Here is a 25,832-nt window from a genome sequence, read left to right on the forward strand (position 1 = left end):
ATGGGTCCCATACATCTCGTGTGTGTGCTCTCTCTCTGACGTGCAAGTGTCTTCCTGCCCCCTGACAGTCCCCTCCTGAGGCTCGTCTGCATCCCAGTATTGGGACTCCTCCAGCGCTAGACGGGGTTTGGGAAGAAGCAGACAAGCATTGTGGGTATGCAGACAGGCGCTGCTGAGGCGGGCTGGCACGTTTGATCTTTTATCTTCTTCTGCAACAGATCAAGAAGAAGAAATGCATAAAATGCCCATTTGTAATTCAGCACATTTTGGAACAGAGCAGCATTTACATGCGGCGAGCCCCAGTGCTTTCCTGCTTTTCTCTGCTTTGTGAAATCCGTGGTGGCGTTGCTGCGTGGACATCACAGTAATTGGATGACTCTAGGAGCTTCATGCATTTTTAATTTTCTTCTATTCATTCCTTTTATCTAAAATTAAGTTCATTAAACATGAGATTTTCTTTGGGAGGGAGAAACCAGGGGACATATTAAAAAAAAGCTGTTCGTAATGACAACAAGTTCAAAAGCAGAAAGCAGCACCCCAATTAAGCCGTGCTGTGCTGCAGCCCCGCATCTCCCAACACGGGCACCAATCTCTGCACCCCATCCCTCAAAACCCCGCTAGAAATGGGAACAGCATTCAGTTTAATGTGAGGAACGCGTAGGCTGAGAGCTCAGCAGCACAAAGTGAATTGCAGAAGGCTTGGAACCGAGCAGGAGCCCTGGGCACAGCCGGCTGCTGTGGGTTTCAGTCTGCCGTCAGTGAGGGTGCAGCCTGGAATGTTCTGGGAACCGGGCAGTTTGCTGCACCGAGGATGGAGCTGGGTGAGTCTGTGACCAGGGCAGGCATCCTGGGACACATCCTGGGCTCGACTAAGGGACTAAAGCCGGACTTTACTGAGGGCTTTAATGTCCTTTTCACCACACCAACCCCCCCCGTGTCCTGTGGGACTGCTGCCCCCAGAGAAAGCCCTGCGCTGTAGGGTGGGCACGTTGCTCAGGGGCTGGGAGGTGCGTGGAGAGGAGGAGCAGCAGCCCCGCTGGACAAATCCAGCAGCCCGCGCTTCCAAGGAATGTCGCCTGAGCTGCGCGGTTGTCTTTGCAGCTCTAAGCCCTTCCCAAGTGACTCCGGGCTGCCGATGTCAGCCTGCTTTCTATCTGCTGCATGACACCAGGCTGCGGGGCTTTCCATCGCCGCAGTCCGGCTCAGCCCCAGACAGCAGCCCGTGACAGGTGATAGATGGCTGCGGAGCCGTGCGCAGGCGATCTCTGCCTCTCGGCGTCGGAGCGATAGCCGAGTTCCTCTGCAGCGTTATTTATGATACTCTTATTGTGCACAGACTCATTAGATGCAAAACATCCTGCCAGTCAACTTCCCCGTGCTCCTTCACAGCTGTCACGCCGCCAGCCCGGGGCTGATGGCAGGTGACACTGACGGACAGGGGGACTGGAATCAATACAGCCCCAACAGATTTCCATCGGCACGCCACTCATCCGCGGGAAGTGCCTGAGCGGGAAGCCTTCCCTGCTCCTGCTGCGGGTGCGCCGCGCCGCTCTGTGCTGTGCTCACAGATGCACAGTTCGGGGGCGAGGCCCGGGCTCGCAGCCCGGTGCAGCTGCTGGTGCTCAGACCGACTTTCCAAGGAATTGTCTGTTGCAGTATTAATTTTTCCAGCGCTTGTTTACCCAAGTAATTATAAGATAAGACGACCGCATTCCGTTTGCGTCCGCCAGCCTTCTGTTTCCTTCGGCATTATCAGAAAAACAACTGACTGCTCATCAATACAAACAAAATGTTAACGCTGAGCTGCCGTGCTCCCTACAAAATTCCAGGAGGAGAAGCATGACAAGAGGAAGCTTCAATCAGGGAGCGTTTCGTCAGGAACAGACAAAGGACAATCTTCAGCTGATAACCACAGGTGTGGCGCCACTACAAAGTTGCAGGCGAAATTTATTCAAGTCACAGATTTTATTGAGAGGAACGACAACAGAAAACGGCTTAACAACAGCCAAGTGAGGATAAGAATAATAAGAGACACAATATTGGGTTAATTTGTTCTACAGAGAATTAGCCAGGTACCAAGGTTCCCCTCCGCTCCCCAAACCGGCGGCGTTGACTCGGCAAGCACTGCTGAGATTTTGTTATTTTAGTTAATGACTCCCGGGCCGCTCTTCCCTGTCCTCGGCCCCGTGGCTGCCCTGCTAACAGAGCTGGTGTGCAGGGACGGGACACGGCGGAGCAAAACCTGCCTCGTGTTAATCCCGTTTAATTCCCGACCGTTTGATTCCATTGCGGCGCCGTCAAACGGCCGTGAATTAACAGTATTTGCTTATGCCACGGGCCGAGCGAGGGGATGGGGGCTCTTTGCCTCGTGCCGCTCTCACGGATCACACCGAGCCGTTTCCCACCGGAAACGTCCCCTCAGAGGGCACAGAGCAGCCATGCCCTGAATCGCTCCTGTTGTTGCAAAATGCAGAATATATCGGAATTGTCTGAAGTCAGGATGTTCTTTAATGTACGATCTTTGCGCACTTTCGCGTAGAGACCTAATTAGCGCATCCTTTCCTCAAGGACACCCTGGAGCTACCAAGCTACTACTTTTGAGGACGTAGTAAACCCAGATGTTGAGGCCTGTCTTTGTGCACGTTCCTGACTTGTCGAAACACTCCAATCAATTCCGTGTATCCTATAGCTGAACCATGTTCATTGTAACACTAAAACTCACACCTCCAGGTCAAAAAGAGGTGCAGACCCTTCCCCTGAGCATGAGGAGGAGTTGGCTGGGGTTACGTAACTCATGTGGAAATTACTGATCAATCCTAAAGGAAGGGCTGTGTTTGGGAAGTTTGCAGCTTTGGATTTCTGTGTATAAATAGTGGTGGTGGAAGTCCGATGGTTGTGCTGGATTTATGGAACACACCGAGCACCTGGCTCACACAACACTGAAATAAATCATCGATGTCTCTCTTAATTACTGCCTTGTTGGGCAACACTGCTGCGTGTGCGGCCAAAGGAACCCCACACTTGCTTTTTATTAGCAAGGGAGGGTGTTTTTCCTGTCAAACTGCTTGTTTAAGGCTGGCTTTGGAGGGAAGTTGTCACACTTTGTGTCCTGGCTGAGTGTGAGGGCGCCTCAGGAGTTGGCATTCCCTCAGGCTTTGCTTTTCCTCCTGGATATCACTTTTGTGCCCTCAGGCTTTGCTTTTTCCCTCTGGGTGTCCCTTCCGTGCCCCAGGAGCTGCCCAGACACGTTTTGGGGGGGGCGGTCCCCTCACGCCCCCCGCTTCCCCTCAGGCCGCCATTGCCGTGCCCTCAGCCCACACCTAAGATGGCGCCGGCGGCGCCGCGGGCGCGTGCCCCACGTGACCGCGCGTCCCGCCCCCGCCCCTTCCCGGCGTGCCCCGCGCCGCCCCCCGACCCCGGAAGTGCCGCCGGTGCCGCCGGTCCCGCTCGCCGCGGCCCGTCCCGATCCCGCGCCATGGGGGTCCCGGCCTTCTTCCGCTGGCTCAGCCGCAAGTACCCCTCCATCATCGTCAACTGCGTCGAGGAGAAGGTGAGCCGGCCGCCCGGCACGGCACGGGCCCGCTGGCGGCCGCCCCGGGGCTCGGCGGGGCGGGCGCGGGGGGTCGGGGCCGGTTGGGCCGCAGCGGTGCAGCCCCCGGTGCTGAGTCCCCGCCGTGCCCCCGGGGGCTCCCCCGGGGCTTTTCCAGGGCGGCTCGGTGGGTGGGCGGGCGGGCTGGGGCTTTGTTTGGGTGTTGTTTGGGGTTTGGGGAGGTTTGGGCTCTCGGAGTTTTTTTCCGGAGCTGTAATCCCGGTGGAAGCGGCCGCTGTGCGGGAGGAGTTATCCCAGCCCCTCGCTCCTTCCCGCTGGCGCGCGTGAGCGCTCCTGGGAGGAATGCGCACGTGGAGGAAGTGGGAATGGGCGCTCGGAGCGGGAACCGGGCTTCTCCTCCACTTTCCCCCTCTCCAGCCGCTTCGCTGCAATTCCAGCCCTTCCCGGCTCTGCCTTCCTGCGACTTCGGGCCGGAAAAGTGGGATTCGTGGCGTTGGTGAAGCTTGAGTAGGGAGCGGGGGGGGGGGTGCTTTTTGCTGTTTCCTCTCTGTCTCTCACAGTCCCTGCTTTTCCACAACTTTTTTTGGGAATCAGAAGCCGCAGCAAGCTTCGGGAGCACAGCTGCCTGTCTTGGAACGAGTGAGAAAACGCCAAGGAAGTGGTTTAAAGCAGCCTGAGGGTCTGGAAGCTCCTCAGCCTCCCTGTTTCCAGGCGGATCCTGCTCCAGGGATGGGCAGCACAAGGAGGCAGGGCGGGAAGGGGCCTTTGGAGGGGGAGCTGAGCTGTGCCTTGAAGCTGCAGGGGGTTCTTGGGATACCCACAGGCGCTGCCCCGCTTCCTTGGGCTCTCAGCCTCCTGACGCTTGCGTAATCCCCACAGCCGCGTCATTTGCGGGTCTTACTCGTCGTTCTGCAGCTCCCTGCATTTCCCTGGGGCTTTATTGTTTGGAGAACCGCCCCAAGCCTGGGATGTCACGCTGCATCCAAGCCGGTGCTGGCGCTCTGTAACCTGGAGCAGCCTCAGGGCAGGGTTTGTCTCGTTGCTGGTGTGTTCTAGCCCAGGATAAACATCTCCTGGCCGGACAGGGAGCTGGTTGTTCCAAAGGCATCCTCTGAAACCTGGCTTGCTGTAGCAGCAGGAGGAGGTTTCAGTGAAGGCTGTGACACAGCCTTGCTGCAGGATCCCACAGGTGCCTTTCCAGGCAGTATTGCAGCTGAGATGATGTTTGTTTACGTGGGTTTTTGTGGGCTGGTTCCTTCAGACACATCCCTGCAGCCGCGGGAATGTTGTGCCATCCTGTGGGACACGGTGGGAGGGGACAGGGAGGATGGCAGTGGGGGGGTCTCCCTTGGATTTACTGTGCCCTGAGCATGGCAAGTTCTCCTCCTCAGGGCTAACTCAGAGCGTTTCTGAGAAGGCAAGCTCTGCAGTTCCTGCTTCCCAAACTGCTTCTCCAAATAATTTGTGTTCTCTTTTGTTGGGTTGTACCGGCTGCGTTCTGCCCTTCCCGAACGCTGCTTTGCAAAGTTCAGAGCTTGTGCCGGGGCTTCTGCCTCTCTGCTCCTCCTTCCAAGGTGTGCCTCCCCTTGGGGAAACGCCTGGGAAGGAGATGAAGTGTGGGAGCTTCACGGTGGAGGAGATGGGGGAAAAGAGGGCGAAGGGATGGAATTCCATGTGGAGGCTGCGGAGGTGCCCGGCCTGCCTGCAGCGGGATGTTCAGCTCCGTGCTTCCCCAGGGCGCTGCCGTGCTTCGGGTTCAGGCAGCGAAACAGAGGAGGTTTGGCTAAAATTGTCAGTTGCTCTTGTGGTTTTATTGCAGCTGTGATTTCAGCCCCTCTCAGCAAGCTGGGAGGTTTATCTTACCTGTCGCTGCAAGAAGTGAATTTTTAATGGGGGATAATTAAGATCTAAGAATCTGTCTGGAAATTTTTATAGAAAAAGGAGGGGGTTGTGGGCTTTACAGTTTTTTCCCTTAATGCTGAGCTCCAGCAGTGCTGGCTCTGCTGGTCTCTGCACCAGACTCTTGGGTTGTGTCATCCCTGCTGTGAGCTGTCCTGAGGCTCTGGGAAGCCCCGGTGCAGGGGCTGTGGTGGTGATCCAGCTGTTCCTGGATAATAACCCTTCCAGACCTGTCACCTGAGAGCAGCCAGCATTTAAGCAGCAGTTATATCTGTAACAGGTCAGGGCAGTTTCCTCTGAGAGCAGATTTGCCCTTTTCGGCACATTTGTGAGTGTTCAGATTTATCTCCCTGTAACCGAAGCTGCTCTCACATTTAGGCCAAACAAAGGTTTGTGTAGCCCTGGTTTTACTGATGGTGTGTCCCCTTTTTTTTGGTCTTTGGTAACAGCTTGTAGCAGCCAAAGTTCTTTGTTAAAATGAATGGGGGGACACAACCAATTCCTTGGGTTCGATTTGCTGCCAGTGAAGCGGCAGCTGCTGCTGTCCTCATCCACGTTGCCTTGTTCCAACTCAAGAGCACGTTGCAATTACAGCCAGGACAGCACACAGATGAATTGCATTCATTAACATTTTTTTATATTCAAATCTGGTCATAAATCTGAGAGTGGACTAGGACAGCAGGGAGAAGCTGTAGTTTGTCTTACTGTAGATGAATTTAAGCTTCTCTCACGATGTCATCAGCTCCGTGTGTGTTTTAGGATTGCTGTAAATCTCTCTAATCAGAAATTTTGTATCTATCTTTGTAGCTTGTCTCTTTGAAATATTGAAAAGTTGATCCTTGTTCTCTTACCTTGCTAGATTAATCAGATTTAAGAAAAAGAAATAATCTTCTTCTTAAGCTGAGCAGGAAGAATGAGAGGAAGATCTTGAAGATAATAAAAAATCCAGGAGAGAATATTCTTAACCAAATGGACAGGAATTAATAAAGCTGCAACTAAAGTATCATGTTTGAAGATCTGTTTTCAATGGTTTCAATAGAGGCCGTGGATGAGAAGCGAACAGTTTAGTTATATCACAAGAGATATCGCTGCCAGATGCTTCAGCCTTCCAGCAGGCTGCTGCATGAAAACCCCCACGGGTTTGTGAAGGGGGGCTTGTTTCCTGCCTCCCGGGGCTGTCATTCCTTCCGAATCCCCTTTAGCTCGGGGGAGAGCGTGGGTGGGGCATGCAGGAGATCCTGGGGGGTGGCCCTCAGTAAGGTACAATGTTTGCACCCGACACTTAGTTTCTGCTAAAACCACACCATCTGAGAGTGTGTGTGTGTGTCCAGAGAGCTCAGCAGAGGGAGCAACAGTGCTCGGGGATGTCATCTGCCAGCATAACTGGGCCAAATATAAATACCAGAGAAAGGCTTTGGAGGGTTTAATTTTGGCCTTTTAAGAGGGGGATAAGCTCAGCCAGTCCTGCTGCTGCTTTAAGCAGGAAAATTGTCCAAAGTTGACAGCATGATCTGTAAGTTTTAGGGTTTTTTTCCTTCTGAATCCACGTTAGAGATGTGGGGAACTCACTCAGTGAGTAGCAGGCAGTCTGCAGACAGAAGTTCAGGGAAGTGCTTGATGTTGGCTCGGCAGCAGCTTCCAAGCTCCATGTGATGGGAGAACTGGCGGTATCCCGGTTTTCCCTGTCCCGTGCAATCCTGGGACCATAGCCTTCACCTCAGAACATGCCACTCATTTTTAAACTTGGCTTTATGCCCAGCTGCTCAAGAGCACACTTTGTTCCACCTTTGTGGTGCGTTATGACCCGTTCCAGCCAGAATTCCTCTGAAAACCATCAGGCTTTTCCTTGCTCAGCTCCTGTCGCTTCCACATTGTTGGGATTTAATCCAGTGTGTTACAGGTGTGGCTGGTGGTGTTGCCTTGGAAGGGAGAATCAGAGTGTTGCTAACTGCCTTTTGACCAAACTAACCACAAAACCCAGCCACAAACCCAACAGCAGCAAAGGCCCAGACAAAACAAACCTGAAGTTAGGGTGAGGAAACAAAAGTGACCGTGGTTGTTGGAGGTGTTGAAGGATCCACTGCTGAAATAGTTCAGACATGCGGGTGGCTCCGGGTGGTTTGGGAGGAAGGAATACCGAGGGACACGGGAACTTCTCTCATCAGCAGTGCTTTGTGGTTGAAAGCAGCTGTAGGGAGCGGTGCTGTTTAACAGTGAAGAGTTCCAGGTGAGGTGGCTGCTCACCACGATCTTTTCCTTCTGCAGCCCAAGTAGGCTTTTGTGAACCTGTGTGTGAATAGCTGCTGGTTATTTGTGCTGAAATCCTTGTCCTGACTGCGTCCCCAGGCCAAAGAGTGCAATGGTGTCAAGGTCCCCATCGACACGAGCAAAGCCAACCCCAACGAGGTGGAGTTCGACAACCTCTACCTGGACATGAACGGCATCATTCACCCCTGCACGCACCCAGAGGACAAGTAAGGCGCTTTGTGGGGCTCTTCACAGGTAACGCCTGTCTTCACTGGCGGCGTTTCAGGGGTTAAATCGAGTTTGCTCTGTGTTTTAGGCCGGCGCCCAAAAACGAAGATGAGATGATGGTGGCGATTTTTGAGTACATCGACAGGATCTTCAACATTGTGAGACCCAGGAGACTCCTTTACATGGCCATAGATGGAGTGGTGAGTATGGACACCTTCAGTTCCCAATGTAGAATCCTCGTCTCCCCTCAGTACGGCAGAGTCGTGGAGCAGCTTGTGCTGGAGGGGACCTTAAAGATCGCCTGGTTCCGCGTGGGCAGGGACGCCTTCCGCCGGCACAGGTTGCTCCGTCCAGCCTGGCCTTCAGTAGGTCTGATGAGAAATCACCTCTGTCAATAACTTGTAGCCTGAAGCAGCTCTCAGGACAGGAGACGTTGTCCAGGTGTCCCAGGTGACCCGAGGTTTTCCATACTTTTCTTTCAGGCTCCACGTGCCAAAATGAATCAACAGCGGTCCAGGAGATTCAGAGCCTCAAAGGAGGGCATGGAAGCTGCTGAGGAGAAGCAAAAAATCCGACAAGAAATTCTGGCCAAAGGTAGGGCAGTGACCTTCTCAGGGGGTCTCCCACAAGAAGCACCTTGTTTGATCGCCTCGGCAAGGTTTCGAACGGGGCTGCGCATGTGCGTTGCCGGGAAAAGGGGAGAACAAGCCCAGGGAAGGCTGGATCTCTGTTTTCCAAAGTTAAGAACTGAGACAAAACAAAATGTCATCTTTTTCTTCTTCGGTCTCCTGCCTGAAATGAGTTTGTGTTGAGTGCTCTTAATTCCTTTTGAAAATAGATTGAACAGAAGAGCAGGGATAAATGCAGTGGGAAACAACCGAAACCCTTATGGAAGGAAGTACATGTTTGTAGGGCTTGATGAAAGGAGGATTGAGGCTTAAAAGCAGGGATCGGATGGAAGTACTCCCACACAGGGTTAATGAGCTGCCAGCAAGGGGAGTTACTTGACAGTGGAAGCTCTAAATTCACTGAGGAAACAGAAGTCAGAGCAACTTTGAGGGTGGTGGTGACACAGCTGGAGTGAGAGGGGAGTGTGCTGCTGCTGTCTGGGCTTTGGAATCACTTTGCTGAAGTAACAGCATTCGTAAACGTGGTAACACCTGTAGGGTGGAGGAGATAGTACAGTGGTAAGAGCTGGTTTCATTTTGTTTTGTGGGAATTTTATTAAACAGACTGGTTTCAGTGAGTTAATTATTCCCAGGGGAGCTGTCTGGGTTTCCTCATGCAAAAATGTTGGCAAGGGTCCATCTGGACGTAACTCAAAAACTCTGTTTCTGTTGCTCCAGGTGGCTTTCTGCCTCCAGAGGAGGTGAAGGAGAGGTTTGACAGCAACTGTATCACCCCGGTGAGTGGCCTGGCCCTGTAGCCAGCGGTTGCCAGGGCCTGAATGAAGGTTTAATTTCTTCCCTCCCAACCCTTTTTAGGGAACCGAGTTTATGGACAATCTTGCTAAATGCCTCCGCTATTACATCGCCGACCGCCTGAACAGCGACCCGGGCTGGAAGAACCTGACAGTAAGTTCGCCACTTTCACCCTTGAGGGAAATGAAGGAGCTCTTTGGGATCCAGCTGAAGAGCAGTAGAAATTTGACAGGTTTGTCTCTTGGCCTGGCTCCGAGCTGTTACTGACAGCCGGCTGACCTGCACGTCCTGCTGGGACTTTGGAGGTCCATTTCGTGCTGATAGCTCCATCTCCCAGCACCATTTGCTGTGATTTCACTGAAGGGCCGAGGTGAAAGCCGCAATTTCACCTCATGGGAGACAGGGCTTGAGGAATACTTTTTATGCTGTCAGGGAAAGTGTGAAGATACATTGTAGTTGTGGTTTTGGCACTGTTTTCTCTTTTCTAGTTGCTCCCTCAGCAGCTGCGTTTTCTCCGTGGCTCTAATGGCAGGCAGTGAAAATAGCACACGTCAGCTTTCTGGGCTTGGAGATTCTCCCCTCTTCTTGCCCAACCGCTGCACTCCCCCGGTTCTGTGCACACAAGGAGCAGAGCAGGCAGGAAATGCAGCTGCCTGTGTTATTTTGGCATGAGCTGACCATTCAAGTGCTCTAATATGAGGGGCAGTTGGCTCTGCTCGATTCCCCCCATCAGATGGGGGTTTGTGGACACTAATGCTCGTCAGGATGGCAGGGAGAGGAGGGGGTGATGAGGTCATGTTCCAGTGCATCGATGAGCTGAATCTGCGAGTTCTGCAGTGCTCATTTCGTTGCCCTGATGGTTTATCAGGACACGTCCAAGGCGATGTGATTGTTTCAGTGGAATTTGAATCAACGTCAGCTTCAGCCTGGAACTGCCAGAGGAAAGTAAATTGTAAAATAATTTCATCCTAAGTCACGTTATTTTAGTTGAGGCCACAAATTAGAGTTTCAGGTATTCATGAGTCAGGTGCTGTGTTCAGTGCATACGTTACTGTTTTTTTCCTGCAGCAGCATTAGTTGCTGACGTGGTTTGGATGTTTTTCAGGTTATTTTGTCGGACGCCAGTGCTCCTGGTGAAGGGGAACATAAAATCATGGATTACATCAGGAGGCAAAGAGGTAAAATTCCAATTAATGTGGACATTTTAAGGTGCGGTCAGTAAGAACTCACTTTGCATGACTTTGACAAAATGCAATTTTCTTTTGCGCAGCACAACCAAACCACGACCCGAACACTCACCACTGTCTGTGTGGAGCTGACGGTGAGTTCCCTCTTGCTTTTGTGGTTTCTGGGTGATCACATCTTGGTTGAGGCAGAACCTACTTTGCTTGTAAACTTTTTTCTAAAAAAAGCCCCAAAACTCAATGATGTCTATCCTTCATCACGTTTTATTGTTCTCTCTTGCTCGGTAGCTGATCTGATCATGCTTGGCTTAGCTACACACGAACCAAACTTCACCATCATTAGGGAAGAGTTCAAACCAAATAAACCCAAGCCATGTGCTCTCTGTAACCAGATGGGGCATGAGGTTAAGGATTGCCAAGGTCTGCCCAGAGAAAAACAAGGAAAGGTAAGAATTTTGCTGTTTCTAGGATTTTTTTAATCTGTAGTGTAGAAGGCGATCCTCAAATCGTTCTTGCTGTTGATTTTGGCCGAAGCGTGGTGCGAATTGTTATTGGGAATACCTGGCTTTCCTCTTGGAAGTAAAAACACAAAAGTATCGTGCCAAACCTGACACCCTCCCTTGTGGTGTTTTGTCGTTCGGGGGTTTTCCCACCGAATGAGAAAAAAGGATCAAGAACTAAACGTAGGTGCAGAGCAGCAAGGTACACGCTTGGCACAAGGGCTTGGGAGCCGGTTCTTGGATCCCTGTTAACCCCTCTCTCAGCAAGCCGTGAAAGTGGGGCTGGAGAAGCTCTGGGATGCGCTCGGATCTAACACGAGTCCCCTCTGTTTTAGCACGATCAGTTCGCCGACACCCTGCCGATGTCGGAACAGGAATTCATCTTCATCCGCCTGTGTGTCCTGCGAGAGGTGAGGTGCAGCAGCCGCTTGCTGTGAATGCCACTTCAGACCCTGGGCTGCGTTTCCTAAGCTCCTTTCTCCTGTGTGCGTGTGTGTTGCAGTATTTGGAGAGAGAGCTCACGATGGCCAGCTTGCCTTTCACCTTTGATTTTGAAAGGAGTGTTGATGACTGGGTCTTCATGTGCTTCTTTGTGGGGAATGACTTCCTCCCTCATCTGCCATCTCTGGAGATCAGGTACATGAGAATGTGTTTTCTTTCCCTGCAAGAACGGCTCCTGTGCTTTTAACTGGCGCCAGTCTCACCCTGTGGTTTGTGTTTAGGGAGGGAGCGATCGATCGCTTGGTTAACATCTATAAAAACGTGGTGCACAAAACCGGGGTGAGAGTCCTTCCTCTTCCTTTAAAAATACCCGCCTGTGTGCTGCAGAGCGGGCTTGTTTCTCACCTCTGTTGTTCTCTGACCTGCAGGGCTACCTCACTGAAAGTGGGTTTGTGAACCTGCAGCGGGTGCAGATGATCATGCTGGCTGTTGGGGAGGTTGAAGACAGTATTTTCAAAAAGAGGAAAGATGACGATGTAATTATTTTGTTGCTGCTCTTACGTTCTTGGAGTTCGGTTTTAATTGCTTACTGTTAGCCAAAGACACTCCTTTAAGAGAATAAGGAGAAAAAAAAACCAAAGCCAGGTTTTGTATTTTCTTTGTTATAATCGCTGGTGAATTCTTCCGTGCTCAAAAAATAATCTTGTGCTTCCAGCTGAGCTTCTTTTCCTGGAAATGCCAGTTTGACATTCAGGTTTTCAGTTGGCCCAGGAATCACAGAATGAAAAAAACCTTTTCTCGAGTTCTCTTTCCCTGTTTCTGAGACTTTAATGTGTCTTTGACACTTTCTTTGGGCAGCTCTGCACTGCAGGCAAGGAGTCTGTGTCCTTTGACACTGCTGTCATCCCCGAGTAAGGCTACAGCTAAATTTAGCAGATGGTTTAAGCCATTACCAGAGCTCTGGGGCTTTGAGTACCCAGCTGGTTTTTTTCCCCCATAGATTTTCAGGGTAGGGTTAGGAAATTCCATCCCATTTCTGTTGGGTTTACAGACACAAGAATTGACCCGTGTCTCGTTCAGAACATTCCCTGAAAACCTTGTGGCGTGGTCAGTTGAGGATTATAAGGAAACCATTTTCCAAGGAATTTGTGTCCTTGACTGACTTTATTTCACTTTGTGTTTGTTTAGGATAACTTTAAAAGACGGCAGAAAGAGAAAAGGAAAAGATTGAAGGTAAGTGAACTCCTTACCCAGTGCAGAAACTAGCAAGAATTAAAATGTCTACTTTTGTTTCTGGAGGTCGGAACTGCAGGTGTGATCATGGTGTCTTCTGGCCTGCGTGTGAACTATTTTGAAGTTTAAAAATTTTAAATTACATTGGGTTTTTTTTCCTATTTGGATATTTTAAGAATGGGCCCTTGTGTATTCAGTTCCACGTAATGTTAGTCTGACAGTTGTGGGAGAGCATCACCTTGGTGCTGGGGAGATCACACAGCTCTTTCAGCAGCCTCATGTGTGTTTATCTTGCAGAGGGATCAGCCTTCCTTTATTCCTGGTGGCCAGTTTTCCCCTCAAGCCCTGGGAAATCGATCCAGCCCGCAGGCAATCAGTAACCCTCGACAAGCTGCCTTTGAGATGAGGATGCACGACAGGCAGAACTCTGTGAGTACATGTTCAGAGGTGTTGGCACAGAGAAAGGAAATACTCCAGGCACCTTTTTCTCTGCCCCGTCGGCTTTTCTTGAAAAGCTGACACCTAAAACATTATTCTTCGAGGAAGTGGCTTTTAATGACTGATTTTTCTAAGCCTGCTTGAATAAAATTGTCTTCTTCGTTCCTGCTTGGAATGATGCTTTTCCCTGGGGAAAGGAGAGACTCAGATGAAGTTTTGGGCAAGGTGGTGTTAGTGAGGGAAGACAGGGAAGAAGTGCTCTGCTAGAAGTCCTGTTCACTTTAAATAACAATTACGACAAATATTTTCTTTCTGGGTAGAGATCTTCATCCAAGCAGCGACCAAATTAAAAGTTCTTTTCATCACAAAGATGTCTGTTCTGTCTCTGAAGTCGAAGTACAATGTGCTTTTCCAAAGTATAATTTGTGCTGCTCTTCCCTTTTAATCCCGAAACGTTTTTTGCGCCTGAGTCACGCAAATTAGTTCCCTTATGGAACGGGAGACGTTTCTTTTAGGCCCTAATATTAAAATAGGTAAATCTGAGAGGTGTTTAAAAGACCAGCTGTGAAGGAACTCAGAGTATTTCTGGCAGTTCTGAGCACCTTAGAAGCACCTTTTTTTTTTTTTTTCACTAGTGCTGCAAAAGGAAGTTGTAGCAGAAGCTGCAGCGGTGCTCCAAAATCGGAATGTATCCGAAATGGCATTTTTAAATCAGTTCATACTGTGTTGTTTACTGCATCCTTTTCTCTCTCCAAACCAGTGGCATCTTTGCCTCTGTGCATCAGTGCCTGCCTTTTAACAGGGATGAGTTTTTCCCTTTTGCTCCTTGACTCGATGGGTTAAGGGGTTGTGCAGCCTTAGCCTGGAGTTTTTTTGGAGCTGAAGAGAAGGCCCATGATTATCACAGAGCTGTTAATTTTAACATGAATTTTAAAAGCCTCATAAATCCTCCTCTCCTCTTCCCGCCCCCCCTCTCCCTATTGATCTGTAATAATTCTGACCCTAGACAACTTCAGCATCTCCAAACACCAGCCTGACTCCTGATGGCAGCCCGTCCCTGGGAGGAGGAATTAAGCGGAAATCTGAGGATAGTGACAGTGAACCTGAGCCAGAGGATAATATCAGGTGAGGCCATTTTTTGTAGCACTTTGTTAGCAAATTGCTGAGATAGATGCAGCCTAATTAATGCCATTTAGCTCAGTGCAGCAGTGCCTTCGGATGCTTTCCTATGATCTTTTTATCCAGCGGTAATTAATGTGGAGGGTGAGAATATCCAGTAAATTCCGGTGAGATGGGTGAGCTCCGGCTGTTAAACCCAAGTATCCAGATTAGTATGCGTGCAGGTTTGCAGCCTCCAAGCCACTGCTCCCTCCGAGACCGAGCTTGGCGAGACATTCCCTGATTATGTGAGCGGAATGCCGCTGTTCCCTGGAATCTGGGAGCTGCTTAACCCGCGCGTCTCGGACTGCTCGCATGGGCAGCAGCGTTTGTCCTCACTTCCAGTGGTCTCCTCCATCTCTGGTTTGCAGCAGGCCCGGGTTTGTCTCTGAGTTCTTGCACCATCTTAGGAAGGCTGAGCCTGGGATGGTCGAGACAGGAATTTTCTGAGCATTAGGTACCAGTGAGCCTGCACTGGTGAAGGGTTTCAGTGAAGCTCTTGCTGTTTGAGTCCAGGGTGAAGGCCCTTGCAGCTGTTCCTGAGAAATGCAGCCACGGGGATTTGGTGTCTGTGCAGTCAGGCCCTGGGTGGACGTGGGAAAACACCCAGGGTTGTTTCCTTGTGGAGTTCTGGTCACAGTCACCACAATGTGTTTGTGACATGTGGCCCATCAGCTTTGCCAATATCACAATTCTAGCTCTCATTCTTATTTTCTTTCCCGTGTGTCTGTATCTGAGGGGACTGATTTTTTTTTTTTTTTTTAATCAAGCAAGCAGAATTTTTATATAAAATCAGGATAACTGTTAATATTCCTTTCTGTCTGAACATCAGCAGAGCTTCTGAAAGAAGCTTGAACAGTGTGAATGAACTGTGGTGCTTTACGAGCAGCAGTGGTTCTGACAGGGTTGGTATTGCCAAGGAAGAGGATGTGCTACATTCAACCACAGTTCTTTAAGCTCTTGTAGCTCAGAACATTTTTCATGTCCTTTTCTGAGTGGAAGCTAATTCTGTGCTTGGCATTGCAAATAAAAAGAACTGTATAGATGTCCTAGATATAGCCAGGCTGTTTGTGAAAATATGTTCTGTGTTTAGAATGACTTTGAAACCAGAACAAATTGTTGCAGTCGGCTGCAGATGGGTTTTATGTCACAGGAAGGTTTTTTGAATTTATGCGAGTGTCTGTCTGCCAGGCAGCTCAGAGCCCGCAGATGTTCTTGACTGCATCCCTCAAGCCTTTGGTGCCAGGAGCTCTGTCCTTGCTCACCTGCTTCTCTGGAAGCCTTGAAAACATCTCTTGGCTTCTCTGCCTGCCCATCAGTGTGAATCATCTTGGAAGGATTTACAAAGGGTCCCTGTCCTGAGCAACTGTCTCAAGACAGAAGCGAGGGAAGATCCTCTTCGCAGAGCCAAGGGGATGCGCATCCCGTAAGGAAGCATGACGAGCTCATGGCTCTCTCCTGCAGCTCCACACACAGGAGTTAGGGCTCTGGGAGAGTCTGACCAGTGCCAGCTTGAGGTGACCTCTTGGAGTTGTTTGGAACAGAAGCCTGTTTAAGAAAACAAATCGTTATTAAGGGATTATGTGGTTTAACCAGTTTGGTTCTTTGCTGACGTGATACAGCAGAGCTGCAGGGTGCAGGTGCCCCTGTGTGAGCGAGGAACAAGTGTTTGTTCTCCCTGCCCCATCTGTGGACAGACGTGAGGGGGAGCTGTGTGAAGGAAGGACGAGCCGTGGCCGAGGTGGCTGCTGTGATCCCAGCATCCATCTCTGGCCTGAGAGACTGAAAATCCTGGGCAAAAGGGAGCTCATCTGATGTGAGGCAGCAAGCACAGGGTGCTGAGCTGCAGAAGTGCCTCTGGTAGTCACAGCTTGTCCAAGCAGCAGCAGAACACAGACATTATTATTACTGATTTGCTTGCCTTTGTATTTGGAGTAGCGGGAAAACACTCTCAGTTCTGCCAACAGTCACATTTTATCCTGTTGCTGCTGAGCATCACTTTTTCTGCATTCATTCAAACTGTATACAAATGGCAACTGAAGTAGCAAGGGGCTTGGTCTTACATTGTAATTCAGACCTGCAGATGTGCATCTGTTAAGGTGTCCGTCCATGGAAATGTGTTATCCGTGCCTGGTTGTGTTGCAGGTTGTGGGAAACCGGTTGGAAGCAGCGCTACTACAAAAACAAATTCGACGTGGACGCATCAGATGACAAATTCCGTCGCAAGGTTGTGCAGTCCTACGTGGAAGGGCTTTGCTGGGTTCTCAGATACTACTATCAGGTACCCCAGAGATTGTTGTCTGATTTTGTTTCGGTCTTGGAAAAGCTGTGGGGTTTTGTTGGAGATGTGAAATAAATGTGTGCCCAATTCTGTTTGACTCTGGGGGTTTGAATGCAGTTTCACCATCCCTGGAGCTGCTGAAGGAGCAGCTGGACGTGGCACACACTGCTCTGATCTGGTTGACAGAGTGGTGATTGGTCACAGGTTGGACTCTGGTCTCAGAGTCTCTCTTTTCCAGCCTCGATGGTTCTGGGATTCAGGTTCTCCCATCAAGTGCCCCACCACTTGTTGGTGCAGCAAGAACTGCTGCTGTTTTCCCTTTCCCAGAAACAGTGACATTGCAGGTGACTAAATGAGGGAACAAAGGACAAATGTGAAATGCCAGTAAGAATTTGCAAGGGACAGAGTTGTCAGTCTCCTCCGTGGATTGTAATGCTGTTCCATGAAGTGTGTTGCGACTGAAGTAATCTGGATCCAATTTAAATCTTTTGATAATTGAGATGTCAGATTGGCAAGAGATTAGTGGGCCGTGGTGGGGTTTTGTCGCACTGATGGCTAATAAGGAGCTCCGTGCCCTGAAGGCAGAGTCAGTCAGATTGGCTGTGTGACCTGGGAGCACAATGTGCTCCAGCCTGTGCAGTTTGTCTGTCTCAGCAGGAACTCGGAGCTTCTGCATAGGGCTGTGTTAGGAAGCCACTGGGCTGGGGGAGCTCCAAAACAGGGTTGTTCGAGGGTCTTTGTTTGGCTTTTTTTCTTTTCACCACAGTAAAAACTGACTCCAATAACTGCTGCTGGCTGTCTGTAAAACTTGTGCCAGAATACATCACGTGCCTTTCCATTCCTACAGAAAGCTGATGATGCAGGGCATGTCCCACTAGTGGGAACATCTGTTTGGAGAGGGGGGAGAAAAAAGGGGAAAAAAGAATGAAAGCAATCCACCTGGCTTTTGAAACATTTGGAGTCTGTCTGAAGGACTGCAGCGAATAATTATAGGCGCTGTAATTTTGTACCAAAAATATCACTGGAGGAGCCTCGTTGACATTTAATTGTTCAGAACTGGAAGTCAGAATAGTAGTAGGCTTTTGTTTCAAGTGGTGCTGCTAAGAAAAATAGCTGAGGAGGTGAAAGCTTGACTTAGACCTCCTGGAGCCACGTTTCCTTTACGAGGTGCATGGTGTTCTGGTGTGTTTTGAGTTTGCTTGATTTTCTCCTTCCTGAGGACACGCTGTGTATTCCCCACTGCTCAAGGCAGGAGAACAGAAGGGGAAGAGCAGAGTGCTGCTCCAAGTGTGTGCTAGTGCTGGTCCTGGGGAGGGAAGCACCAGTTAGAACCAGGATGCTTTTCAGCCTGTGGCAGATGCTGGGTGTCTCTGCTTCCCCACGCCGCCCCGGGTTAGCAGCGGGATTTTGCTGTGTGCTGCCAGGACAGTACTGCTCCCTGCCCTTTGGTCATGTTTGGTGACCGGCCTGCATGGTTTGAATTTGCTGCTGTGCCTGATTTTGTGTCTTCTCCCCTCCCTGCCCCAGGGCTGTGCATCCTGGAACTGGTATTACCCTTTCCACTACGCTCCCTTTGCCTCGGACTTCGAGGGAATTGCAGACATGCCCTCAGACTTTGAGAAGGGCTCCAAACCGGTAGGGCTCTTGGTTTATCCCTTCGTTCACTGCTGATTTACCCTCCCGTTAGAAGTGTCCCACATCTGCTTGTCTGCTTTCAACAGTTCAAGCCTCTTGAACAGCTGATGGGGGTGTTCCCAGCCGCCAGTGGGAATTTTCTGCCGCCGACGTGGAGGAAGCTCATGACAGACCCGGTGAGAATCCATCTTGTATTCCTGTCTGGAAGCTCAGGTCATCTTGCACTGGTGTGAACGTGGCCTGCTGCTTCTCACTTCAGGCAGAGAAAATGCTGCAGACCGGGAGGGCAGGGGTTTGGTAGGTGGCAGTGGTTCTTCAGAAATCCTTAGAAGTGATTTCTTGGAATTCAGATGACATTTCCCAGCTCTCTTACACTTCAGATGGTCTCGTTTCTCACAGAAACCTTCCAAAACTTAGTTGGGGAGCACATAACTTATCCTAATTAGCTCTCCTCCTTATCCTAATTATTCTCTCCTCCCTAATTCCTTATTTTAAATCTCTGAGTAACGCAAGTGCCCGTCCTCCTCGCTTTGGGCTTAGATGGCACTTAATGAAAGACGTTTCTGTTATCAGAGATCTTTGTGTTTGGCACCACGTGACATTCTGAACCTGTGCCAGAGTTGGCTTTAAAGGTGATTTTTGCTTTCTCAACTCTAGGAATCAAGCATCATTGACTTCTACCCTGAAGATTTTGCTATCGATTTGAATGGGAAGAAGTACGCTTGGCAAGGTGAAATTTCAGCTCTTTTTTTTTTTTAATTCTTAGACATTAGTCTTAAAAACCTTTAAAAATGAAGAGAAATTGGAAAATCATCTCAGTGAGAAAACACTGCAGCGAGTCACAAAGGTAACTTGTGTTACTTGTTGTGGGGACAAGCATTTTACAGCAGGTGTATTTTGGAAAAAAAAAAAAAAATCAGCGTGAAGAGCAAATTACGGTTCGGTACCTGGTTTTGGAGTTTGGCAATGATTATTGGTAATTTCTGCAGTTATTCTAGATTTGTTAATTTGTCCTGAACTAGATTAATCATTCTTCTGTTTTCAGGAGCCTCGGTGTGTAATTGTCTTTTGTCTCCTTTGCATTTAATTAATGGATCTTGTTCTGCTCAATCAGTGGCTCATTAGTACTGTGCCAAAAATACTTTGGGGAATATAGAAATACTTTGGAGCATACGAAGAATGGAGAAAGAGCTACAGCATTTATGCAGCTTTTCCTTTCTTTAGAGAAGGTTAATTTTCAAGGTCTGCCAGATTCTCTGGCTGGCTGTCATTTACACTGCAGGTAAAATTTTAGGTTTTCAGTTTGAGGGCAACAGGTTTTTTGTGAATAAAGGCACAGAAAGATCTGATTTCTGAAGCAAAAGTGCAATTTGAATCAGAATCACTCTGCTGTAGCTGTTTCTTGGCTCAGGAAACCTACCAGAGTGTGCCACCCTGGTGTCTGGTTTTGGGGTTCTTCTGGGTTTTTCCAACAAGCATGAGAGAACACTGGTTTGGTTTTCCCAGGTGTGGCGTTGTTGCCCTTTGTGGACGAGCGGCGCCTCAGAGCTGCCCTGGAGGAAGTGTACCCTGACCTCACTCCTGAAGAGAGTAAGAATTGGGGTGCTTTGTTAAAGAATTGGGGTGTTTTGTTAAAACATTGGGGTGTTTCGTTGCCACCTATGTACTTCACCCTAAATGAACAAGGTGCACTCGATGTTTGGTTGGGACTCTTCCTCATGGGTGCTGCTGGTAGTTGGAGGGATCCTTAGTGGATTTGCTTTTGTAACTCTGGTTCAGCTTATAAAGGCCAGCGTTTGTTTCTCTGTGTGCAGAAATAACATCTGGTTCTTGGGGGTAAACTGTGGGAGGTGTGTGGGGTTTGCGGCTGGGTTTTGTCAGTTCTGTCTGTATCTGCAGTGTTCCTCTGTTCTAAATTCAGCATTTCCCCACTGAACACAAGATTCCTATTATTTTACTGCCTGCCAGCTGTCCTTGTGACCAGGCACGTCCCGCTCTGGGCAGACATTGTCTTTCCTATACTCTCAAGGAGTATTCAAGGCTTCCTCCTAAATCACAGTGAAACTCTGCTTTTGTGGAGGTGTCACCAGGGCAGTGGTTGCTGGTTTGCTGTGTTCCTTCTTTCCTTCCCTCTGAACTCCTGCCCCATGTCCATCATTTTTCCAGGCAGAAGGAACAGCCTTGGCGGTGACGTTCTCTTTGTTGGGAAGCACCATCCGCTCTGTGACTTCATTGTGGAACAGTACAAGACCAAAAACACAGAGGTGGGTTGCACTTGTTGCTCGGTGGAAATGGTCAGGTGGGAGGGGTGGTGAAGTGCTTCAGCTGGAGAACTCCCTTCTCCGCAGGCAGTGGATATCCCGCCGGAGCTGTGCCACGGGATCCAGGGAAAGCTCACGCTGAACGACAACGCCGTCCTCCCAGATCAGTGAGTGTGGCCTTCGGGGTGGGTTCCTGCTGCTCAAGGACCTGGCTCGCACTTAGGGCCGTAGAAATATTTGTGTGCCCACGAGGGGTGAATGAAAGCTCCTGCCGAGGCCGTGTGCGTCGTTCCGAGGGTTCACAGCAGGCCTGTGTTACCTCCAGCATGGGGGAGACCCCCAGCAAAACAGTGAAACTCTCCTACGATCCCATTCTTTTAACCTCACAACTCGGCTTTTAAAGCAGCCCCAGATGTCTTTTGAACATGCCAGTGCATTTGTTTATTTGCTGAGGAGTCTTTGTTTGTCGTTTTGCCAGTGGAAGGCAGATTTTTCGGTGTTTAGTTATTGTTTAAATGAGGTAAACAAGGCCTGGGTAATAAAAGTAGTAGTGCTCTGTGGCCTTGTTCATGTTTTGGCTTCTCTGCTTTTGTGTGGATGCTCATGTGGGCTGATGTGACTCCCCGTTAGTGCACATTGCCTAAAACCCCCAAAACTCTGCTTTTTATATGACAACCTGCATTACGTGAGAGAAAAATCCAGGTAGTGATAGCTTAGATATATTTTGTCGGTGTCAGTTTAGGCTGTAGCACTAAAATCAGGGCTGTTCCCAGCTGCACGTATGAAGAATACCCATATTTTTAGTTTTCTAGGGAATGCATCCAGTTTGAGGAACGATCAGTGTAACCTTCACCTTGTAGGGCACACGCTCATTTCTCTGACCGTGCCCAGAGGCACAAGCAGCTGTTCAGTGCCTCGTTTTTGTTAAGTGCACAAACACTGGCTTGGTCGGACAGAAAATGTACCCCAGGTCCCACTAATAGGCATTTCTCTGTTCTTGTCATGGTTGTGAAAGAATACCAGCGAGTCAGAGTTGTTCTTGGAGGGAACAGGAACAAGAAACCTCTTCTGGCATTGCCTTCCCTAGACAGACCCTAGAGAATCCCCACACAGCAGCTGCGAAACAAGCGGCATCACGGAACAAGGACTCGGTCGCTCCGGTGCTTGCAGAAGCACTTGGTTTAGGGGAAGGGCGAGTTAACTTTGGAATAAGCGTTTTGCAGGCTCAGTTGGCAGAGCAGCAGATGGTGAGAAATGCGTTGCATGGTGTTCTGACAGAGGTTTTTCTCTTGGTCAGGGTGGTGGAGTCTCCTGTTCCCATGCTGCGGGACCTTACGCAGAACTCTGCAGTCAGGTCAGTAAACTCTGGGCTTTGATGTGAGGGTGCACAGCATGCAGCACTCAGAGCCCTGAAAACCTGTGTCATTTTTATCTCCAGAGGCACGGCTTGGTTCAAGCAGAATGGCCGTGCAGGGGCGGTAAGAAATGCTGAGTCGTGCCGTGTCAGGACGCTGTAGGAAGGATGTCCTAAATGGGGGTGTTGTTACTGGCAGTGATGAGTTAAAGGAAGGGTTCAGCTGTTCCATCTGCCACTGTCAGGAGGCTGGAATTGTTCTGTGCTTCTCCCTGCCTCTCTGTCCCCAGGATTTTTCTCCCTGTCTTTGGAGATGGTATATGAGCAGTCAGGATGCTGCTCTTCATCTTAGGCTGAACTTTCCAGGGAGCCATTACTCTCTTTCCTTGTAGCCTCGTTCTTTCTTGGTCCTGGAAACCATGAATTCCAGCTGGAAGAGTGAGGTTATTCTGCTCATCTGTTTGCTTCTAGCTTTCCTGGTGATAAAGCAGCGATTACTGTTTCACTTTGTCCTTGTTATCCAGTGAACCTAACCCTCAAATACTTTCTTCTAGCATCTCCTTCAAAGACCCACAGTTTGCTGAAGACTTTGTTTTCAAGGCTACCGTGTTACCTGGGGCAAAGTAAGTGTCAGCTGCCAGCTTTCGAGTCATTCCAGTCTGATTTATTGCTCTGACTGTTTGCTCTGGTGAGTGCTCATGGAACTGTTGTTATTGTTAAGGAAACCTGCTCCCGTTCTGAAGCCAGGAGACTGGGAAAAAACCAACAATGATGGCAGGCCTTGGAGGCCACAGCTTGGCTTCAACAGGGACAGGAAACCAGTGCACTTGGACCAGTCGGCGTTCAGAACCTTGGGGTAAGGCTGTGGGGTGACCGCTGCCTTGCTGGGGGAACTGCCCTCCTTGTTCCTTTTTAAATTCAAGCAGGAAAGGGACGGGCCTGGAGTGTCCGAGCTTAGGTGCTGGTTTTTCCATGCTGGACACCTCAGGGTGGGATATTTGAAGTCAGTATTGCTGAAAACTGAACGGTTTTGCAGGAATGCCTTGCTTGCTTCTTGGTATTTTTTTCCCCCCCTCCTAAATATTTCTAGCTCACTTTCCTGCTGTTTTAGGTTTTTAAAGCTTGTTTGATGAATACTTCCTAGAGGGTACAATGAGGATATTGTGCACAAATGATAATTAAGACTGTTAATGAAGACAGGAATGTCTTTTATGCTTTTAAAAACCAAGAAGCTTCAGAAATGAAATGGGTTTCCAGACTGGGGAGTGCAAGGAGCCATGCATTTATCAGAGCCAGAGAAGGGAATGTTTTAAAGGAGACTGTAATACTGGCAAATAAAGTTAGACTCTGGAGTGTCTCCTTAGGAAGAGAAAATACCTTCTTCATCTTATGCCTCTGGAGGAGCTGCAAGAAGGAAAAGCACCTCCTTTTAGGAAGGAGAAGCAGGGCTGTCCTGGGCCTGCACTTGAGAACCCTCTTGCATGTCACAGTCACAATAAAAGGCACAGCTGTGGCGTTGGAAACCCAAGCATTTCCCTGGGAGCAGCTCCCAAGGCCTGTGTGTGTCGGGACGCGCCTGGGCCCCGATCCACCGGTGCATCCCTGGGCCGTGGGATGGGCTGGGAGGCAGCTGTGCTGGGAGATGGAATCACCATGGCATCCTGACCTGCTCCCTTGCCATTTCTTCCCCTGACAGCCACACGATGCCGAGGGACCGGGGCATGCCAGGCATGTATCCCAACGCCGTGCCGCTTGGAGCTTACGGCAGCCCCTACGCCAGGCCCCTCATGGGCGGGCAGCAGCAGATCCCCAAACTGCTCTCAAGTAAGTGGGCTCTGCTTCCTGCTTCTCACAGCTGGGTTGGTCTAAACGTGATCTAAATGTATTTCACTTATTTATCTGTGGTTCAATACGCCATGGAGAGGAGAACGTGGGGAATGGGAAGGCAGAACCGCCAGTCAGGCACTGCAGTTTCAAATTCATCTCCAAAAAGAGAGTATTTATGTGGTTTTGGGGTGGTTTTGGGGAGGTTTTGAGGAGCTCAGCAGTCCCCATGCTGCTGTTCCTGCCAAGTCCTGGTGCGCTGTAGGAAACGCTCCAAACTGCTCTGTCTGTCCCATGTCCCTGGAGCCGATCCTGCCCGCAAGGCGCTTCCCGAGCTCTCGTCCCCCGTGGCTCCTGAGCCCCTTCTGCTGAACAGGCAGCACTCTGCAGGCAAATGCCCCCCAGTGCCATTGTCTGGCTCAAACTGAGGAGGTTCGGAGCCGCTGGTGGATGAGAAACCCCAGTCCATCTGGTGGCCTCGGAAGACTGTCAGGTGGCTTTCCTTGGCGCACGCCTCCTTCCCCTCCAGAGCACCGCAGCCGTGTTCTGCAGGTGTGCCTGGCAAACCTCAGAGCAATTGGTTGGGCTCTTCTTCCCTCCTCGTTGTGCTGCTTTTTCCACAGGGCAGAGGTTGCTGTCCTGCTGTTGTCTGGAGCAGCAGGGAGAGGAGCCAGGTGGAGCCGCCTCACGGAGGCTCCTTCACCGCACAGGGCCGCGCTCCCCGGAGCCGCTTCCCGGCGCGCTGCTTGCAGGGACACTGCAGCGCTGCACGCTGCAGACGTGCTCTCTGCCACTGCACTGGGTTGTGTTCCTCCTCCTCTTCTGCTGAGACGCCGAGCTGTCCCAGGAGACTGGACTTAAACTCTAATTAACTTCTCATTTGCGCAGACTGCCGTGTGAAATCTTTGCAACTGATTACGGCAGCGCTTGACATAGAATTTGGAGATTCTTTCAGTGCCTCATTATTTGAGGCTGAGGACAGCTCATGTCCATCAGGAGGATGGATCCAACTGCCTGAGGGCTGCGTAGCTCCCTAGAGCCATTCCCCAAACCCATCCTGCTGCCCGGCGGAAGGGTCAGGCCCCAGCCCAGCCCACCTGGGACTGTCAGTGCCAAGTGAACCACATGTGCCTCAGCTCCTCTTTTACCAGGCAGAGCTAAACCTGCTTAAACCCATGTTAGGAGAACACCTCCAGGTGGCACGGCCCCAGATTTCTGCTGGGATCAGCCTTTTGGATGTTCACCTGCCCCAAGACCGTAACACATCCTGGGTTACGGTTTGCATGGGTCTGGTGCCCAGCAGGCCTGTGAAGGTGAGGAGTGTCAGCAACTCCCCAAACCTGGCTGCAGGGAGGCTCTTGCTGAGTGGGAGCAGTCTGCCTGTGCAGGTGTGTTTGGGAATTCACAAGCACTTGGGCCGGTTTCCCCCTGACAGCGTTCTGCCTGGACCCCAAAGGTGTTCCTAGGTCTGGCAGGACAGCCTGTTGCCTTTTGCAGTCCCCCCCGTTCAGCCCCCAAGTGTCTCCATCAAAGCACAGGCACCTTCAGCTAGAAAATCAAGTTAAAAGAAACGGGAAGGCCTCTTGGATAGCACGGTGTTGTCTCCTGTGTCCGAGTTGTGTTCATCAGCTGTACCGTTGCCAGAGAGCCGCTGTCGTGGCGTGGCTGGACTGGGAAGCATCCGGAGCCCACACATCCCCGAAAAACCACAGCTGATGTGGTCAAAATCCCCCACGTTCAGTGGCACTGACACAGAGCAACTTTCCCTGGGCCATGTGGTATTTTTCTACGCACGCTGCGGTGAAATCAGCCTCCGGAAGGGCGACACGGTCAGGCCAGGAGCCACCTCCTCCTCGGGAGCCGGCTGGGGGTGTTCCTCTCCGGTGCTCCCTGATTTGCTTTGGACGTGCCAATTTTCAGCTGATGAATAATTGTCTGCGCTGATAACTTGGGGAGTCAAGTGCGGGGTGGCAGCGCTCTGGGAATGGCGGGTTTGGCTCCTGCAGCACAGGACATCTGATTTATGACTCGCGTGGCAGGCAGTAAACTTGTCAATTAGCTGCGTTGGAAAAGTGGTTTTGATTAGTGCAATCAGTAAACATGAAATCTCCTCTTTGATTGCCACCCTGATTAGATAAATTGTTGCTTGAGGAGCTGCTGGAGGAGGCAGTTTCTTTG

At 50.3% G+C, this 25,832-nt stretch overlaps 1 protein-coding gene across 1 annotated transcript in view; it reads left to right on the forward strand.

Moving 5' to 3' along the window:
- Nucleotides 1-3,417: 3,417 nt before the first annotated feature.
- XRN2 (5'-3' exoribonuclease 2) overlaps nt 3,418-25,832 on the forward strand; it is a 32,405-nt gene continuing 9,990 nt past the window's right edge. Inside the window, exons 1-27 of the mRNA XM_082277216.1 lie at nt 3,418-3,550; nt 7,796-7,923; nt 8,013-8,124; nt 8,407-8,518; nt 9,271-9,329; nt 9,409-9,498; nt 10,451-10,523; nt 10,616-10,666; nt 10,818-10,975; nt 11,365-11,439; nt 11,532-11,665; nt 11,752-11,809; nt 11,899-12,006; nt 12,659-12,703; nt 13,001-13,132; nt 14,148-14,266; nt 16,445-16,580; nt 18,108-18,215; nt 18,302-18,391; nt 18,873-18,945; nt 19,722-19,805; nt 20,382-20,479; nt 20,564-20,643; nt 21,774-21,830; nt 22,385-22,453; nt 22,552-22,686; nt 23,527-23,654. Of these exons, the coding sequence (XP_082133342.1) occupies nt 3,476-3,550; nt 7,796-7,923; nt 8,013-8,124; nt 8,407-8,518; nt 9,271-9,329; nt 9,409-9,498; nt 10,451-10,523; nt 10,616-10,666; nt 10,818-10,975; nt 11,365-11,439; nt 11,532-11,665; nt 11,752-11,809; nt 11,899-12,006; nt 12,659-12,703; nt 13,001-13,132; nt 14,148-14,266; nt 16,445-16,580; nt 18,108-18,215; nt 18,302-18,391; nt 18,873-18,945; nt 19,722-19,805; nt 20,382-20,479; nt 20,564-20,643; nt 21,774-21,830; nt 22,385-22,453; nt 22,552-22,686; nt 23,527-23,654 (2,587 nt within the window). The 5' untranslated portion in view covers nt 3,418-3,475. The remainder of the gene's footprint in view (nt 3,551-7,795; nt 7,924-8,012; nt 8,125-8,406; nt 8,519-9,270; nt 9,330-9,408; nt 9,499-10,450; nt 10,524-10,615; nt 10,667-10,817; nt 10,976-11,364; nt 11,440-11,531; nt 11,666-11,751; nt 11,810-11,898; nt 12,007-12,658; nt 12,704-13,000; nt 13,133-14,147; nt 14,267-16,444; nt 16,581-18,107; nt 18,216-18,301; nt 18,392-18,872; nt 18,946-19,721; nt 19,806-20,381; nt 20,480-20,563; nt 20,644-21,773; nt 21,831-22,384; nt 22,454-22,551; nt 22,687-23,526; nt 23,655-25,832) is intronic.

This window comes from Coloeus monedula, assembly GCF_965178545.1.
Source record: "Coloeus monedula genome assembly, chromosome: 2".
Taxonomy (NCBI): domain Eukaryota; kingdom Metazoa; phylum Chordata; class Aves; order Passeriformes; family Corvidae; genus Coloeus; species Coloeus monedula.